At 42.7% G+C, this 18,912-nt stretch overlaps 1 protein-coding gene across 5 annotated transcripts in view; it reads left to right on the top strand.

Annotated features, from left to right (window-relative positions):
• The window catches only part of LOC105463494 (FH2 domain containing 1), a 54,925-nt gene that overhangs the window by 30,480 nt on the left and 5,533 nt on the right, over positions 1–18,912 (top strand). For all 5 annotated transcript variants that reach the window (XM_011710613.2, XM_011710612.3, XM_011710611.2 and 2 more), the window contains exons 5-11: positions 5,223–5,308; positions 5,402–5,502; positions 7,461–7,531; positions 7,675–7,782; positions 9,534–9,604; positions 12,650–12,767; positions 17,021–17,185. In XM_011710613.2, coding sequence (XP_011708915.2) covers positions 5,223–5,308; positions 5,402–5,502; positions 7,461–7,531; positions 7,675–7,782; positions 9,534–9,604; positions 12,650–12,767; positions 17,021–17,185 — 720 coding nt within the window. The remainder of the gene's footprint in view (positions 1–5,222; positions 5,309–5,401; positions 5,503–7,460; positions 7,532–7,674; positions 7,783–9,533; positions 9,605–12,649; positions 12,768–17,020; positions 17,186–18,912) is intronic.

Here is an 18,912-nt window from a genome sequence, read left to right as displayed (position 1 = left end):
AAGTTTTTTGCTTTATAAGTAAAAGTAATGGATGACTTTTTTTTTTGAGACAGTCTTGCTCTGTCGCCCAGGCTAGAGTGCAGTGATCTCGGCTCACTGCAACCTCCACCTCCCGGATTCAAGCAATTCTCCTGCCTCAGCTTCTGAAGTAGCTGGGATTACAGGTGCATGCCACCACACCCCGCCTAACTTTTGTTAGAGATGGGATTTCACCATGTTGTTCAGGCTGGTCTTGAACTCTTGACCTCAAGTGATTCACCCACCATGGCGTCCCAAAGTGTTGGGATTACAGGCGTGAGCCACTGCACCTGGCCAACTTTTATAAGTAAAAAGTAAGGGTGACTTTTTAATATGTTATCCTTTTCACAGGCACTTCTGACTTCTCCCTCCCCTTTCCCACTCTTCTTCCCAGACATAATTTATGTAGCTTTACTTTAGTGTCATTAATAACAAGAGAGATATAATTGTATTTTTTGTTTTACATTGATTAGTGTCAAACTCACAATGCCAAATTTAGGATCTTAGTGAGTAACTAGAGATGTAGTTATATCTAGGTGTTCCTATTAACCTGGGCGCTCTCTCTCCCTCAAGTTGTCTCTTTGCACATTAAGTGTAATTAACCCAAGCCAAGATTAATTAGTGGCAGTTATTCATGTTAGTAGTAGAGTCTTGAAGTCTTAAAGGAAAGGTACATTAAATCATAACTTACCCTGGATTGTACATACTGAACAGTACTTAATCTTTTCTGTGAAGGAGAGGAGTTCCAAAATCTTTGTTAGGATAGATCGTTTTTAATTAATTTGAGTTTTAAAACGATGTACTTGCTCTTCAAACCTTATTCCTGCTTGGGCTGTTCTCAAGGCTTTCGGACCTCTCTGCGGGCCCACTCCTAACTGACCTCACCGTGTTGTTAAGTGAGGATCAGATTTGCCAGTGCATGTTGAAAGTGCTCTGAAAAGCTTTGAACTGCTAACTAAATCAAAGTTAGGCACGACGGAGGCTGGCAGCTCAGCTTCACGCAGCGGTGAGGTGGGAAACTGAATATCATTTTCTTAATATCTTCATTTCTCATTTAAAATTCAAAGGTGATTAGAAAATGCAAAGTGATTTTTCAAAGAAGCAAGTAAGCTGTCAAGCCTCATATGTAAAAGAATTTTGTATCTTTGGGTTGTGTGGGGGATAGAATTCAACAGGAAGACTGTTGAGGGCAAGGTGATGAAAACCCACCCAGGCGCTGCCTTGGATCACCGAGACTCTGTCACCCCCAGTTAGCTAACCCGGGAGATGGGGTCCTGCCGAAATCAAAGTATTGGCCTGGAACCCTGAAATGCCTTCCCAGCCACTGAGCCAGGCAGCAGCTGTTTCTCCCCGCAGCCTCCTGCTGCAGGGCCATCCTCAGTCTGAATATCTGGCACGCTTGGTCACACTTCGCCTCCTTGTTTACATTACTGACTCTGGGCTTCAGCTCACCACACCCTCCAAACTCAACTGGGAGTTTCCTTCAGCAGGAACACCCTGACAGTCCCCAGAGCTGGCCGGACGGAGCCCCTTCCTAAATACTCCGGGCTATCTGTGCTGCGGGAGGGGGTCTGGGGAGAGCCAAAGCCGCGCCCTGACTGCTGCCCACTGTAAGGACAAACTGTTTTTGTGTCCCCTGGCACCACTCAGACCCAGGGCCAACCCTGGAGTCTTTGGGTCTCTGGATGGAGGTTGGAGGATGTGGAAGAGGCCAAGGAGGAGGCAGGGCCAAGTAAGAGAGGTTTAGGAATGTGGCAGAAATATGCTAATAAATTCGTAAGTGGACACGTAACCACGTGGCTCTCAGCCTACGTGTAACATTCTGTGCCCATTTTTAGCGCAATTAAGGACTGAACCTTTATTGAGTGCCCCCGTGTACCGGGCACTGACTGGACAGGGCAGAATGAAGTGAGATGAGATAATGTTTTGAAAGTGCTTAGCCTAGTGCCTGGCACATAAAAAATCAATCATAGCTATGATTCTTTTGTGTATTTTTCATTTAATCCTTGCGGCAATCTTGTAAGACACTCCTGGTTTTACAAATGAGGAACTGAGGCTCACACAGGTTGGTTATACCTTGTCTGGTGTCACACGATTGCTGGGTGATACAGCAGTGGGGTGGATTTGAGCCCTGATTCCGCTGAGCCCAGCGTGGTTCTTTCTGCCGCACACCACTGCCTGCCTTGGAGGAAGGAAGGGCAAAGGTTGTCAAAACCCCGCCTCGCACTGCTGGCCTGCCAGCCTTTTCATCACCTCTGCTATCACAAAGTACTGGTGTGAATAAGTGTCACTTGAATAATACTGTAATCTTATCAGCATGCTGAAAGATATAAACGGAAACAGCCCTTTTCTCCTGCCTTCTCAGCTGACAAGCCAACCAAAGCCAAGGTTAATTTGTTGTTGAGAATTTCTCTGCCCTCTACCACAAATCTTTTATCTGGCACGTCTGTTCATCTTTCCTCTAATGTGCGGTTCACACTTGCAGAGGAAGAAGGTGGGCCCAGAAATGAAAGTCTGGGAGGGTGTTCTTGTCCAGCACAGAGTTCCCAAGCCAGGGAACCCCCCACTGCACCTGACCAGCCCTTCCTCTGTTGTGGGCTGGTGCTAGACATAGTAGAAACTTTCTGTTCTCCTGAAGCAACTTGAGTTGCCTCTGCTGGACATTTGTAGTATCTCTTTCCCACCTTCTTCGTTGACTCGGCTGCTGGGAGTGGAATGACAGGAAGCTCGTGGGTCTTCTGTTGGGTGGGTATGTTTGTGGGAAATCCTGCCATTTCAAGCCATGTGACTGGAATTAGATAGGATGAAGGAGGCGTGCCCTTTGGAGTGTGAGAGTCTCAAGGAGCCTGCTCTCACTGTTACGACAGCAACCAGGCACAACCAGGGCCATAATGAGTGTCTCTTGGCTCAGCCCACAAAATTATGCCTAACCATGTTTAATAAATGTTTTTTTGGTAATGAGAATGCATAATAATTATAGGGTCTGTTCACCTTTCTTTTTTACTTCCCTGCCACTGTGAAGATACAATAATCCCTCTTAAAGAACATAAATCTCATTTTGAAATTGAACAAAGAACTGTATACATGGCATTTAAATTAAATATGGTCTTTCCATCACCCTTCTCTTGAAGTCCATAAATTTTTTTTAGCTTTTTACGTAAGTGAAGGAGAGTAATCATTGCTCAGTTACAGTTTAGCACATGTTTAATAGAAACATTTCCCAAGTTTACTTAGCATGACCTGTTCTTACACTTTAGACTGAAAACCATGCTGTGATTTTCAGAGGCTTCACACATGCTACATATATGGTCTTATACAACCTCCCTCTGCCCCTGCCCATATATAGTGAATTGTTAAACTCTAGTTCTGAAGGGGTTAGAATTCACCGTATAGGTTTCTTAGCGCAGAAGCCAGGGACCGATTTGGGCTTAGCTAAACCAGAAGTGCCGTGTGCCCTTAAATTTAATAAGGCTACAAATGGTCAATTCGCTTTGAGGCTCTACCAGTAAGGGAAATGCAGTTATACAAATGGCTATTTTCTGTCCTAAATAAAGAAAATAGTCTTAAGAGTCAGAATTAATACTAGGGTGTGAACTCGAAGTGTTACATTTTATATTTTCAAATAATTGAGGTAGCTGTTTCAGTTTGTGGATCTTTGCAAATACTCCTTTCTTTATATTTTTGAATTGTCATTTCCTATTTTGCAGGGAACTTAAAATCATGTTATTAATCATAACCAAGGGGGGTGGAAGAGAATAAGCTTTATAAAGAATAATACGAAGTATTAGCTACTTACTGGCAACAGTTAGCTGCAAAGATAGGTTGTACAGTATTAAGGTACTACTTACCATAAAGAATTTTGTTGGATGACTCTCTATTAACAGTGGACTTAGAAGTAGTTTTGCCATGGGAATGGCCCAGTGTTCTGTGTGGGGAAGGCATGATTTATGATCTAATGTTGTTTGAAAACTTTCCTTTCGTCTCCACTCTCACCTACTTGCTATTTGGCTATATACCTATTGTCAGAACTCTTCTCTTTTTCCTGTATTACGGTTGAAGGAGTAATTGTTTGTGTGTTTAAAAACTTAGTTTAGTTTATTTTTTAAAGAGTAATCATGTTCATTGTAGATATCTTAGAAAATAAAAATGAGCAACAGAGGAAAATAGCAGACAACTGTAATCCTATCACCTAGTGTATGTGGGGCTTTTTGGGGGAGGAGTTTCCCTATGTTGCCCAGACTAGTCTTGAACTCCTGGCCTCAAGTGATCCTTCTGCCTTGGTCTCCCAAAGAGCTGAGATTACAGGCATGAGTCACTACCTGGAGATGTGGGGCTTTTTCATCTTTTTCCTGGGTATGTAGGTGTGTTTATGGGAGGGTTGGAGGTTAATAGCTACCTCTTTAAAAAATTTATAGAAATGGCATCCTGTACATACTATTTTATTGCCTGGTCTTTTCAGGCTGGAATCCTGCTTTTCCAGAAGCTGACCTCCTTTCCAGGCATGCACAGTACGACTCTTCTGCCAGGGTCCCTGGGGGCAGTCTTAACAATGATCTTCCCATTGTTTAGGCAATTTTCCTTTTTGTCTTCCTGCTGAAGAGCAGATATGTACTCACCTGAAGATACAGTAGCCTCTTCCTTTAAAGCTATTATATGTGAAGTGGGATTTGGCCACAGAAAGAAAATCTGTGTTAGATCTTACTCAGTCTAAGTATTTTATATACAAAATACTCAAATAAGATTTTTTTTTTCCGTTTATGACTTAAAGAACCATATTATAAGGACTCTACAGTCTTTTATTTCTTCTCCCAATGATCTCATTTCCAGATTATTGCTTACAGAAAATTTTCATCCTTAGAACTGATTCCTTTTTAGTCCCTCCCTTTTGTAACCTTCCTGAGGATTCTGCTGGCTCCAGCTCTCCTGTTTATGCAAGACTATATATCTGTAGCTACATAAGTGACACTAACACTTTGCTTTCAAATTTGTGAGTTTGTATTTTTCTTTTAAAAAAGCTAAATAGCAGATGGGAGGATTTCCTTTTTTGTCTTTTCTAAATTAATTTGAATTTAGCACTAAAATCCTATTTTTTTTAGAAGAATTCAAAGATGAAATTTAAATAATGTTAAATTTTAATCTTAAAAATTAATCTTAAACTTTAATTTAAGTGATTTTATCTACCCCCCTTCCCATTTGTCTTTTAGGTAAAGAAGTTAAAAGCGTTCAGTGGTGACGTGTCCAAGCTGTCTCTGGCAGATTCCTTTCTGTACGGCTTAATTCAGGTGCCAAAGTAAGGATACAGCCGCTGGGCGTTAGTCTTCGCACAGTAAGATTTTTAAACTAATGACATCGGATTCTACAGTTTTACTTTTTTATTTTTCAGCTATTCACTTCGGATTGAAGCCATGGTGCTAAAGAAGGAATTTCTACCTTCTTGCTCTTCTCTATATACAGATATCACAGTTTTAAGAACTGCTATAAAAGGTGAGTCAACATGTGATCCTTCACAGAATTTCTTTTTATTAATTTCGATAACATTTTTTTTAAAAAGCCAAATGAAATTGGACATGGAAAGTCCTGAATTTCTGGTATACCCTTAAAAGGGAAATGAGATGTTACTAGGGATGCACTTAAGGTTTATTTCCATTGACATTTTTCCCCTGTAATGAATGTTAATTTGCATATTACCCTCCCACGGAAGGGAGTTGCTTTCATCTCAGGCTTCAGAGTCAACCTTGCTGGTTACCACTTGCTCTTGTTCCTCTCCTGGATGAGCTTTCTCTGTGTATGTTGGTATGTGGTGTGGGCTACGCACGTACACAAAGCCCAGGCCCCTGGCCCAGCTGCCTCTCTCCTCCCTGTCATGGCCTCCGTTGGTGGCTGGGACCCAGCCTTTCCAGAAGCAGACCTCCTTTCCTGGGATCACCCGTGTGACTCTTCTGCCAGGGTTCCTGACGTTTCTGTTCTGTGGTGTCATCTCCCACTCCTCCACACTCCAACTTCTGCTGAGCTATTTAAATTTGAGAGGAGCAGATAGGCCATTTTCATTTATTGGACAACTCTTTACATTCTTGCCTGCCCAGCTTGGACAGCCTTTTCTCAGAGCTGCCCTGCCATCTCCTTCCATAGGGGTAGGAGCTTTGGTTTCTGGCATCTTGGCACTGAGAATCCCGGCGGAGTTGCAGCTGGTGTCTTCTCAGCTCCCGGCTGTATTCTCTGGCCCTTCCTGACACTCACACTTTTCAGCATGCGTCAGTGCCAGCCTGATTTCCTTTTGGTCATTTTCTGTATTTCTAGTTACTGTTGTAGAATTGTTTATTCCTATTTGGTTTTTCGTTTACTTGCTCTGACCTATTTTGAGATAAAATTTTTCTCTTTGGTCCATCATATTTTCTTCATTTTAGAGAGGAGACTAAGAAGGAAAAAGATTTTTTAAAATTTCAGTGGAGAGGCCTTTAACATTTTTTTTCCATACTAACACTATTGCAGCAACTTTGGAAGGTTTGTTCTGGAAGAATATGTTTTTATATTGAGCAATGCAAACTTGTGGGCATGGGAGAAACATTTCTTATCTGGTCACCCTTCAGAAACTGGCCTTCTTAGATAACACAACATAGGCAGTGATCCAACTGTAATTTTTTGAAAGTATTATCAGACTTAATGGAGAATATTAACTTAAAATGTCAGTGATGCTTTATTATTTATTGATAGTGTAATTTTAATAATCAAGTTTTCTTTTTACTTTTCTAAATGTATTAAAAATTTTTAATTTTGTTTCTTTGCATGGGTGTACAAAGGATTTGGTGTTAATAAAGAACTAGTTTACCAATCTATTACAATGATAAGTTTCTTTCTAAAGCTTTCAGCCAATCCAAATGAAATGTGTAGCTTTAAATAAAATGAAAAGATTCCCTGGATGCCTGGGCCCTCGCGGTTTGTGCTTTGCAAGTTATTTACATGTTACCCCAGCTTGTTTATTTTTTTATCTCTTCATAACTCATTGACTAAGCAAAACGTTGCTTGCTGTTTTCATATTCCATAAATGCAGTCTCAAAGAGACTGCATACTCAAAGAGTAGTGGATATACAAGGAAAAATTAAATAACTCCTGAGAGGGAAGTTAACTCCTATATCATGGGATACTGCTTTGCATTAGGTTTTTGCATTTCTCACTAATTGGAAATTTTTATTATTGAACTATTTTGTGCTATTTAACTATCATACCTATTTGATTTCCAAGTAAACACTATGACATGGATTGCCGGTAGCAAATGATGTGTTAGGTATCCCATAGAATGTATTGCTTTGTTTGTTCAGTTTTATATACAGTTTAAGGTCACAGCTTGCTTCAGACACACTTGAATTTGGATGTGGTAGCTCTCTTTTGTGCATTTGAAGCTGAAGGCTTCTCTAAGATGCTGTGTGATGTGTTCTTTTTGATAGAACTGATGTCATGTGAAGAGCTACATTCTATATTACACTTGGTGCTCCAGGCTGGGAATATCATGAATGCAGTAAGTAAAATCCAACGATTGTAATGTTATGTTTTCAAGCTTATTTGCCTATCTAAAGGTGTTTGTGTGTGTGTGTGTGTATATATATATATATATATATAAAATATATACATATTTTTTTCTTTTTGATTTGTCTTCTTTAGGGAGGGTATGCCGGCAATGCAGTAGGATTTAAACTGTCTTCTTTGCTCAAATTGGCAGACACAAAAGCAAACAAACCTGGGATGAATCTCCTGCACTTTGTTGCACAGGTATGTGGAAATGATTAGGACTTAGAGAACGCGTATGAATACCCCTTGGAAGCAGTGAAATTTTTCCCAGGCATAAGATAGTGTCAAGCAGGGTTAGGAAAGGACATGGCAAGTTCCAAGACAGTTCTGTTTGCAGAAGCACCATTAGCAGATTCCTGAGTTGTACTGCACCCAGGGCTATAGGACGAAGGCAAGTGGGAGAGTGAAGCAGAGAGGCTGGTGAAGCCAGCTATGAAGGATTTAATTGTCAAAGGTGGGGAATTTGGATTTCATGCTTTAGCAGTGGGGAACCAACAGGAGTTTGTGCACAGTGTAATAGCTTGACTGGAGCTCTTTTGTTTTTGTTTTTAGGCAAATAAGGCACTATGGAGGCTGGGTTAGAGTAGAGAAAGAACTAGAAATAGGAATATACCTCTGCAGAAGTTGGCTGTAATTGTTTGGTGAGCGTTGAGGGAGGGTACTGGTCATAGGGACAGAGAATAGAGAGGATGGAGGATTGAAATATTCCTGATGTGGAATTGACTAGATTTGTGACCAGTTATGTGTGGAAAGATCACTTCTGTGTTTCTCTGTGAACCATGCATTTGAGCGCCATGCTGCTAGCACGGGGTTTGGGATCTGACTCTCGCCATTGCTTTTTTTTTTTTTTTTTGACTGGGTCTCTATAACACCAAAAGAGAGAGGTACAAAGTGGAAAATCAAAGACAGTTGTCTCTGTTTTGAAATGATCTCAACTAATCGAACTGATTTTCTTTTCCTCCATTGAATCACTCAGTTATTTTGACATCAGTGCCATAGTCGTAGCTTTAACCTGGGGAGGAAGCCATGGTGCTGTCTTGTTTTGAATGTGAGCTTCAGAACAGGACAAGACTGGGAGATTTTGACTGTCCTTTGCTAGCTGTACTTCCTCAGGCAAGTTACTTAAACCTGAAGACCCTCAGTTTCTTCATCTAATGGTGAGAGTAGTGGTAACTTACCCCAAAACTAGGTAATTGAGAGTGCTGAAGGAGCTGACTCCATAAAGTGCTTATCTTAATGTTTGGCCTATGGTGAGCCCTCCATAAATAACCATACACACTATTATTACTATATTCTTCAGAAGAAAAAGGGCCATGTTTAACTTGGGACTTGATTGAAAGGTTAATTTTCAGGCATCAAAAGAAGAAAATGTGTTCCTTGCCCAGCATGGGTTATGGATAGTATTCGGGCAAAGCTCTCTTGAATCCAAGTGTCCAGGCCCTCTGGGTAATTTGGTCTCTGTCCGTGTGGGGAGACCTCCTGGGTCAGTCATTGCTTCCTTCCCACCTGCCTCCCTCTCACCTTCTGAACAGGTGAAGAATCCAAACATTGCCATGGCTCCTGTACCTTCTGATTAAACTCTGTTTGCAAACTGGTTTAACAGCTGAAGGTATCTCGTTCATTGAAAGGCATGCTCACAGGTCTGGGTGGTATTTAAGCAGGATATGTTGGATTCTTTCAGAAACAAGGGGCCCTGCTAAGCTGCAGCCAAATGCTCATTAATTGTATTTTGTGTCAAGATCAGTTGCTTTGGCAAGTTAAATGTATCTTGAGAGTAGGAGAGTTCTAGTGAATCTTACTAAGAGTATCAGAGTTCATGTCTCAGTGAAATGCTTTGAATGTGTCAAGTTTAAAAACAGCAGCAGTGATTCTAAGATTCCTTTAAGCCCTAAGAAAATTATTTCCTTCCAGCTTTATCAATATAGTGAGAGGAAATTCTGCTTTTGTTCCAGGAAGCCCAAAAGAAAGACACCATTCTTCTCAACTTTTCAGAAAAATTGGATCACGTTCAGAAGACTGCTAGGTGAGCAAGTGAATTGTGAGAATTCAAGATTCTTTACCTTTTTATGAAAACTGATAAATAGTTAAAACTTTTAGATTCCAGTTTGAACTCTAAAAGGTTTTGTTTCATTGAACTTTCAGACTGTCCTTCATTTGCTTAACACAGATGTGTGTGCACCTTTGGAATTTGGGGGTTCTGAAAAATCTTTATTTGTAAACTAAAGAAACTATTTCAGTCTATTCTAATGAATATCATCAGTACTAAAACTATGGATTAAGAATTTCAGATCCCTCCACACCCAAGAGACAGAGCTTAAACAACACCGCCTATTTCCCTGGGAGTTGGTATATATCAATCAAACTTTCATGGCCACATTTCACTGTTTCCTTGTAGAATCTAACATGGTACATTTATTTTCCTTTGCATTAAAAGAGTTTGGAACCATACCAAGAGCTGTGAAACAATTTTACTTTAAATTAGTCACTCACAGAGAGAGGCACATACAAAGTATCTGCCAAACATAAGGCTCTAATTACATCACTCTAATTTGCTTCTGATCCTAATATAGATATGTAACTCAATGTGGCTAGACTCTGTGTGTATATACTATTTTGACTTTTGTATATGTGTTTTAAAATTTATATTATATCCACGCATCCCACGGTAAATGTTCAATAACCAGCTGTTGGAGAAAAAAGTCCTGATTTGTAGCATTTGCTGATTTCCGTGTTGTAAATACTGTCACCATGGCTGATGTCAAGCTGCTGACATATGTTATTGAATACAAATTAAGAAGAGACACCCGCAGTTGGTTCTCATGAGCGGGTTCAGCCACCGCTTCATATGTCAACCCAGTTCCTAGCATATACTTATTATTTGAGTGAGTGTATCCAGCTATGACATCTGTGAACCATATGCATATAAATAAATGAACCATAGTTCACAGCCCTGCCACTGGCCTGTACCTCAAAGTTACTGAGTCTATGACCATCTAACCACAGATTACATATCTTTCCCAAAGTGGATTATCAGTTCAAAGGTGTAAACAGTTCAGAATTCATGTTTATAGATCTCTAGATTATTCTCCAAAAAGTGGACATCTTATAAGATAAGAACCTTTCTGGTTTTGAATTACCGAAAGAAATTTATGTGGGAACATTTTTACTCTAATTAGTATAAAAATGTTCCTAAGAGATATATAGGTAGAAATTAGCATTATATTTTTGAAATGGCATTTCTGGTCAGAGCTGGAGTGGAGCTAGATATTGTCTTAGAAAAATCTCATTCAGCAAGCTTGTTTATTTGAAATGCAAGGTGAAATACACTAGTGAAGTACAAACAGGTCTCAGATACGTGCCGGTGACCAGTGAAGGTGGAAAACTTTGTTGCACAAAGAAAAATTTGAATTGCCAGTGGAAGCATGAATGCGTCCTAATTGATGAATTTCACATGCGTTTTAGGTTTCGCCTACTCAATTTTCTGGGTAACAGAACCGTCATTCACATTCTGCCTATCTTTTGTTTTTTTGAGACAGAGTCTCACTGTGTTACCCAGGCTGGAGTGCAGTGTTGCAATCTTGGCTCACTGCAATCTCCACCTCCCAGGTTCAAGTGATTCTCCTGCCTCAGCCTCCCAAGTAGCTGGGACTACAGGCAGCTGCCACCATGCCCAGCTAATTTTTTTGTATTTTTAGTAGAGACGGGGTTTCGCCATGTTGGCCAGGCTAGTCTTGAACTCCTGACCTTAGGTGATCTGCCCACCCCACCCTCCCAAAGTGCTGGGATTACAGGCCTGAGCTACCGTGCCAGGCCCACATTCTGCCTATCTTGATTTGATGTATATAACAAAAGCATTGCAATCGATCCAACCGTTAATTTGCAGAATTAGGGCTGGCTGTGGTGGCTCATGCCTGTGATCCCAGCACTTTGGGAGGCCAAGGCAGGAAGATTGCTTGAGACTGGTAGTTTGAGACCAGACTGGGCAACATAGTAAGACCCTGTCTCTACAAAAAATTTAAAAATTAGCTGGGTCCACGTGGTGATGCACACCTGTGATCCCAATTACTTGAAAGCCTGTGGTGAGAGGATCACCTGAGCCCACAGGTCTCACTGGGCTCACTGCAGCCATGATCTTGCCACTGCACTTCAGCTTGGGCAACAGAGTGAGAATGTCTCTTTAAAAAAAAATAAATAAAAGTCAGCTGGGCCTGCTGGCTCACACCTGTAATCCTAGCACTTTGGGAGGCCGAGGCGGGCAGATTACTTGAGCTCAGGAGTTTTAGACCAGCCTGGCCAACATGGTGAAACCCCATCTCTACTAAAAATATAAAAATTAAGCTGGGCATGATGGCACACACCTATAATCCCAGCTACTCTGAAGGCTGAGGCATGAGAACTGCTTGAACCCAGGAGGCAGAGGTTGCAGTAAGCCAAAATCAGGCCACTGCAATCCAACCTGAGTGACAAAGGAAGACTGTCTCAAAAAAAAAAAAAAAAAAAGTTGCACATTTGTTAGCTATGTTTTAGTTCTCTGTAAAATATAAACAGCTTGCTGTGGCCACCTGTGGTGAACAACATGGAATCTGCTGTTCTCTCACTGTTACCTTTAGTGTTAGAATTATCAACATATATTGCCTTGCTTCTTGTGGGTTAGAGTTTCATATTTGTGTTTAGTGGCCCATGGAAAGCATATGAATCCCAGAATCCTGCTGGCATTTAGTTTGTAATGCTTATTGCATAAAGGTGTTCAGAGCTAGTTCATGAAAAGGTATACAGGTCCCATGGTTTTGATGATCTCACCATCAAGAGCACAGTTACAGCCTGCTGTCTTTCAGCCAGTATATGTCTTTAGAAACAAATCACCTCTTAAAGCAGGAGGAAACGCAAAAGATCTACATACTACAGGGGTAGGTATTTAGATCATCATAATATCATAGATCATAAATATCATCACAGTAGCTCTCCCCTTCTGTTTCCAAGGTTGAACAACAGTTAGTCTTATTTCATATACCTACATGACACATGACTTCCTTGTTCCAGCTGCCCACTCTCCCCTTTCTTCTTTTAGATTATCCCTGGAGAACACAGAGGCAGAACTGCACTTGTTGTTTGTCAGGACAAAATCACTAAAAGAAAACATCCAGCGGGATGGTGAACTTTGTCAGCAGATGGAAGATTTTCTTCAGGTTTGTAGGTGACTCAAGTCAGTCCCTCTAATCTCATCTCCCAGCAGCACCCCGGGGCTGGTTAAATTTGCATGGGTGTATTTGTGGAAGCAGCAGTTCCCATTCATATTTTTTTCTCCAAGTTAGTAAAAGGAACTTGGTATTTCCATGCCCATTCTTTGCAGAGAATGTTAAATGTGATCTAAGCCTGATATATATATTTTTTTGTTTTTCTGTTTGTTTGACTGTTTTGTTTTTTTGTTTGTTTGGAGATGGAGTCTTGTTCTGTCACCCAGGCTGGAGTATAGTGGTGCGATCTTGGCTCACTGCAACCTCCACCTCCCTGGTTCAAGCAATTCTTCTGCCTCAGGCTCCCCAGTAGCTGGGACTACAGTTGTGCACCACCACACCTGGCTAATTTTTGTATTTTTTCAGTAGAGACGGGGTTTCACCATGTTGGCCAAGCTGCTCTCAAACTCCTGACCTCAGGTGATCTGCCCTCATTGGGACTCCCAAAGTGCTGGGATTACAGGCATGAGCTACCGCACCCAGCCTGAGCCTGATGTATTTGTTCAGGGACAGTGCTTCTGCGAGGCTCCTGTTGTTCACTGCTCAGTTTGCACGATTGCAGTTTACTGTGGTGAACTGGTATCAGCCATGGAGTTGCACTTGGGCTATACCTAGCAACTCAGGTTTTGTTTCTAAACCAATTAAACTTTTGGATAACAGAACGAAGTTCCACAGAAATCGAGACGCCTTAGAACTTGGGCTGTCATTTCTTCACTTGTTTACATTGAAGAAACAAGCTGCGTTTTGGCATGTTTTATAATGAGAGCAGCAGAACACATGAGCGCTGTGCCCGTCAACACCAGGAGTATACAGGGCCCACAGGGTGTGTCAGGAGCTGCTCCAAATAACATCAACAAAAAACAGCAGAGTGGACATGTTTGTGACAGCTCACTGTGACTCACTAATCACATAGTCTGACATACTTCTTTTATCTTCCTTATTAAAAAAAAAAAAAAGGCACCATCTCATGCTTTTAGTCTTCAGCGAAAGGCTGTGCGATCTGAAATGTTGTTAGTGTTTTGAGACCTGTGAGGTGGAATCGTGTGGCAGGACTGTCTGGGCACTGGGGGGGGAACAGTATGCTCCTGAGGTTGTGCCAGCTGAAGCCTTCGCTTCTTAATTCAACTCCTTCAAAATATTATGACCTTCGGCAGATGCTTGATTTTGTTTGGCTCTTCTGTGAGTTTATTTTTATTATTAAATGTGCTCCATATTTTCCTTCAAGTAAAACCAAATTAATTTTCTTGTTACAAACACCACCACCACCACCACAAAAATACTGAACAGTAAACAGATGCATTAAACAAATCCAGAAATTCAAGAATAAGGACCATCGCACATCAAGATTAAAATTCTGGATGTTTCATTCTTCCAAGTTCTCATATTAACTATTACCATCTCATAGTCAATATTCATACAGAGAAGCTTAGGATGAAGAACAGCTCTGACTTAGCCTTACCTCTGGACTGCTTTTCATTGTCAGTCTTGTTTTAACCCTTTACACTTCTTTCTGGCAGTCATTTTTTTCTTTTTTTCTTTTTTTGAGACAGAGTCTTGCCCTGTCACCCAGGCTGGGTGCAGTAGTGTGATCTCGGCTCACTGCAAGGTCCGCCTCCCAGGTTAAAGTGATTCTCCTCCCTCAGCCTCCTGAGTAGCTGGGACTACAGGCACGTGTCACCACACCAGGCTAATTTTTTGTATTTTTAGTAGTGATGGGGTTTCATCATGTTAGCCAGGATGGTCTTGATGTCCTGACCTCGTGATCTGCCTGCCTTCCAAAGTGCTGGGATTATAGGCGTGAGCCACCACGCCCAGCCAGTCTCATTTCTATCTCTATAAGTAAAACGTTTCATACAGCTATGTACTCTTCTTTCTTAAATTCAACTTCCTTTTGAATAGGTGAGATAAAATTCTTCAAGGTAGGTCAGGGCCAGGCCACACAGGTCTCTGAACACCAGTCTGAATGCTGGACTAAACCCTATGCCGTAAGAGGTGGGGAGCTCTTCAAGGATTCAAGCAGAAAAATAACAAGAACACATTTTTGCAGATCTGTTTCAGCATTTTCACCCTTGGGGTAAGAAACACTGAGTAGACTTGTTTGAAACTTTGGTTTGTAGCAGGCAAGTTAGAGATGTAAGGTTAAATTGGACACTACAGCTGCTAACCTGTTGTCATTCTTGCTTTGTCAGTGTAGCTTTGAACTTTTCCATTTCTGGCCCTAATCATGTAGAACTCCTGGCCGGTAACTTCAAGTGTGGTTACTGTTCAGATCCACATTCAGAATGTTCCATTTTCCCAAGTCCAAAGGGTGACTTCAGTGTGTTTAAGTTTTTCCTTCCTGGTACTCTGTCAATCCCCACAGGATCTGGAGATGAAACATACGAGGTGGAGCTGAGCTCCCATGTAGATTCTTGTCAAGAGGCCTATTTTTCTGTAGTTGAGCTGTTCTTGGCTGGAATCCATCTTTCCCCCTGTGGAAGAATGACAGGCAAAGATTTATCTTTTCATTAATACCATTCCTCCATAAAGAAAAATACAGCACGAATGCACACACTGCCTTGGGCTACTGACTCAGATGGTTACTTTCTCTGGTATTTGGTTTCCTACATAGTTTTGGTTTCCTACTACCTCTTGAGTGTGTTTGGTTTAAGAGAAGGGCTTTTAAGGGGGAAAGTGGGTTGGAGTGCGTAGGAGGTGGCATCTTCACAGAATTTCCCTGTAGGTTCCGTAGCTCTCCACGCAGGTTCAAACAGCAGTTCCACCCCTCCAAAGTGGGCAACTTTAGCTTTACCGTTTCCCAGCCCATCCCTGCTTCACTCAAAAAATGTTTTCAAATACAAGCTTTTTTAAAAACATGACACATGTGATTTCATAGAGTAACATACTTCATACATTCCTTCTTCATCTAACCATTATTTCTCAGTAAACAAGGAAGCAACACAGGCTAGGCACAGTGGCTTACCCCTGTAATCCCAGCACTTAGGGAGGCTGAGGCAGGAGGATGGCTTGAGGCCTTCCTGGGAAACAGGGAAACCCTGTCTCTACAAAATATTTAAGTATTAGCTGGGTGTGGTGGTGCGTAGCTATAGTCCCAGCTACTCAGGAGGCCGAGGTGGGAGGATTGCTTGAGCCCAGGAGGTCGAGGCTGCAGTGAGCCATGATCACACCATTGTACTCCAGTCTGGGTAGTGGAGTGAGACCCTGTCTCAACATAAGACTTCAGTGTGATTCCAAATGTTCATTCTGCATGGGCTGTGGCTGCTATGGAGCCCTTTTTCTCTGCACCATACTGCTTCCTCATGCAGCTCCCCATGTTGTCACTGAACTGCCATCAGGGAAGTGTGTGTGACCCTTGGACATGGCAGATTCCATGCTGAAGGCCTTGGAACTCATTGGAGGAAAACAAGCTTCCTTCCTTCCCATCACTGTGTTGAGGCAGTACCAGATTGCATAGGGGCCTCAGAGACTTATTTGTCCTAGAAGAATTCGGAGAAAATGAAGAAGCGAAGAGGGTGGATTTGTAAAGGACGGTAATGCCTAGCCCTCGGGACCCCTCAGAATCTCCTGGGGTGGTGCTTTCAGAAAATATTAGTGTTGGATCCACCCTAAATGGTGAAATTGAATGGGAGGGATGCAGGCATGGCCTGTTACCAAGCTTCCCAGCTGACTTGGATCAGCACCCCCAGTTAGGCACGAGGGCTTTGGTCCTGTGGGGGTGACCCTGACCCTCACAGAGCTCAGTTGGGATTAAGTTTAGACACCCTCTCGGTGCGACAAAGTTGATAATGCATTAGTACAGTGAGTAGCTTCAGGGACCCTAAACTCTTGACCCGTGTAAGACTCAATTTTAAGAGGAGGAGGAACAGATGAAAAATGGATCTTCCTTGGTGAAACCAACTGTATTCCCGTGTAATTTTTTTCAGTGATATTAAAAGTGAACATTTTGTTAGTGACGTTCTGCAGGTTAAAGCTCTTCAATCTATCTTGTTGCTTAGTGTGGGTCTCACATGGGAGTTCACCTTGCTTTCCCCGAGGTTTGGTCTGAGTTGAATTCTTTTCCTTTTGGCTCTGATCGCATTGGCCTTGCAACAAACCTTCCTTTTCAAAGACCCCAGAGCATGTCTTCCCTGGGCGCCAATGCAGTGCCTGGCACCGCATCACCTGACCACGTTTACCTCAGTGCGTGTTCGTTTGTTTTTCTGCAGTTTGCCGTAGAAAAGCTGAGGGAACTGGAATGCTGGAAACAAGAGCTCCAGGACGAGGCCCACACCCTTATAGATTTTTTCTGTGAAGACAAAAAAACCATGAAACTGGATGAATGCTTTCAGATATTTAGAGATTTCTGTACCAGGTTCAACAAAGCAGTTAAGGTATGGCTGGCGGCATCTGTGTCTCGGGGTTGCTTGGATTTTTATTTTCCTTCTTCTCGACCTAGTCCTCTGCTCACCACAGAAAGGCACTTTGCATCTCCACGGTTTCAGGAACATCTGACCCAGGTGGCATTGCCAGGCTCTTGGCTGGGATTGCTGGAAAGTGGCTCTGCCATCCCAGCCCCAAGGGCTTGCATAGCATCGGGGGCGGCATCTGACTGCCTCTGCTGCTTTGGTGCACAGGCTGCCTGATGCTCACATTAACGCCTTGAGAGCATTTTGTTAGTAAAGTTCCTCCATGATGGCAGTCATACCATTTAAAAGTCTCCTGAAGATCCTGAATGTCTTCCTCACCCGCTCCCAGAAGAGAATGTCCCCTTTCAGGGAGACTTCTGTGGTGGTGGGATGATGGGACGGCCCTCCCTTTCCCCTCTTCCAAGCTCCGCTGCCGTCACTGTGGGATTGGCACCAGGGCAACCATGTTGTCCTCCCCAGAGCGGTCTTCCAGATTCCCAAATAACCACACAGCCTGCTGCCGTACTGAGCAAAACAGCTACATTTCTTGCCCTTCAACCACCAATTCCAGTCATCTCTGGGTTTTATGTAGAAGCCAGAAAACTCTCTGGGTTGCTTGGCTTTCAAGTAAAACTTTAATCCGTCAATTGAAAGCAGCACACCGGCCACTCACATCCCTTCATTCCGGGTGGTGACGAGGAAGCAAAGCTTCTGAGTCATCTCTCCGCCTCCAGCTGGAATGCAACTTTGTCCATAGCTGAATTTCTTTGAGGGATTGGTCAGATTTCTCTCAAGCCCAGAATTGCTTTGTGTTCCCAACCCCTCCTTTCTCTATCCAGTTAAGAGAAGGAGGCTCAGCCTGTGGCCACGTTTGTTCTCCTCTGGCCAAGAAGTGAGCTCAGCTGTGGGAGGCAGTGGTGGGTGTCAAGGCCAAGTTGGCTCTTAATGAGGCCCTCACTCCCAAGAATTCCACAGGCCTGTGAAGCCACCTGTGTGATGCTCTCAGCCCCACTGTCCTAAGAGCCAGACACCGGCCCCACCACCACCACAGGCAACCTTGAAAGAAGACCCGAGAGACTTGGGGACGAGATGGGAGGCTGAGGCTAGAGCTGCAGGAGGAGCCAAGAGTCCCCAGCTAGAGCCCCACAGAAACAGAAACTTGGAAGGGAAAGGCCATCGTTGGAGGAAATTGATTGTCAAGTAAAACTGCTAACGATAACACATGTGGGCTGTGAGATCCACATATTTCCATGACACAAATCTATTTAAAGTGCACGGCCAGGTGGTACAGAGTGCTTTGGTATGTGAGCGTGCTCTGGTGCGGTTTCGATGGGAAGGGCTGGGTACTCTGGAGCAGGGTGAAGGGCTGAAGGATTCGTAAAGCACACCTGCACCTCTTCCTCTTCTCTGATTGTGGGAACAGGCTAGGACGTGAGAGACAGAGCCGTGTGCTGCAGGCTGCAGCTGGCAGAGCCACCATGCCATGTGTGGTATTGCTTTACCAAAGAGCAGTCAGGGAACAGAGCTGAACAGAGCATCTCTTAATATCGTGGCTATACATTAAAACATCCAAACCATTGTTAAGGAGAATGTGCTACACATGAATGTGTATAGGACAGATCCATGCAGCACAGAAGTACAATTTGAGGCTCACTCTTTATACACCCACAGTATTTTTCTCTCAGCTATTGCCTGTATAGCGCTTTCCTGGA

Source organism: Macaca nemestrina, chromosome 3, assembly GCF_043159975.1.
Source record: "Macaca nemestrina isolate mMacNem1 chromosome 3, mMacNem.hap1, whole genome shotgun sequence".
Classification (NCBI taxonomy): Eukaryota; Metazoa; Chordata; class Mammalia; order Primates; family Cercopithecidae; genus Macaca; species Macaca nemestrina.
This window is presented reverse-complemented; position numbering and strand designations above follow the sequence as displayed.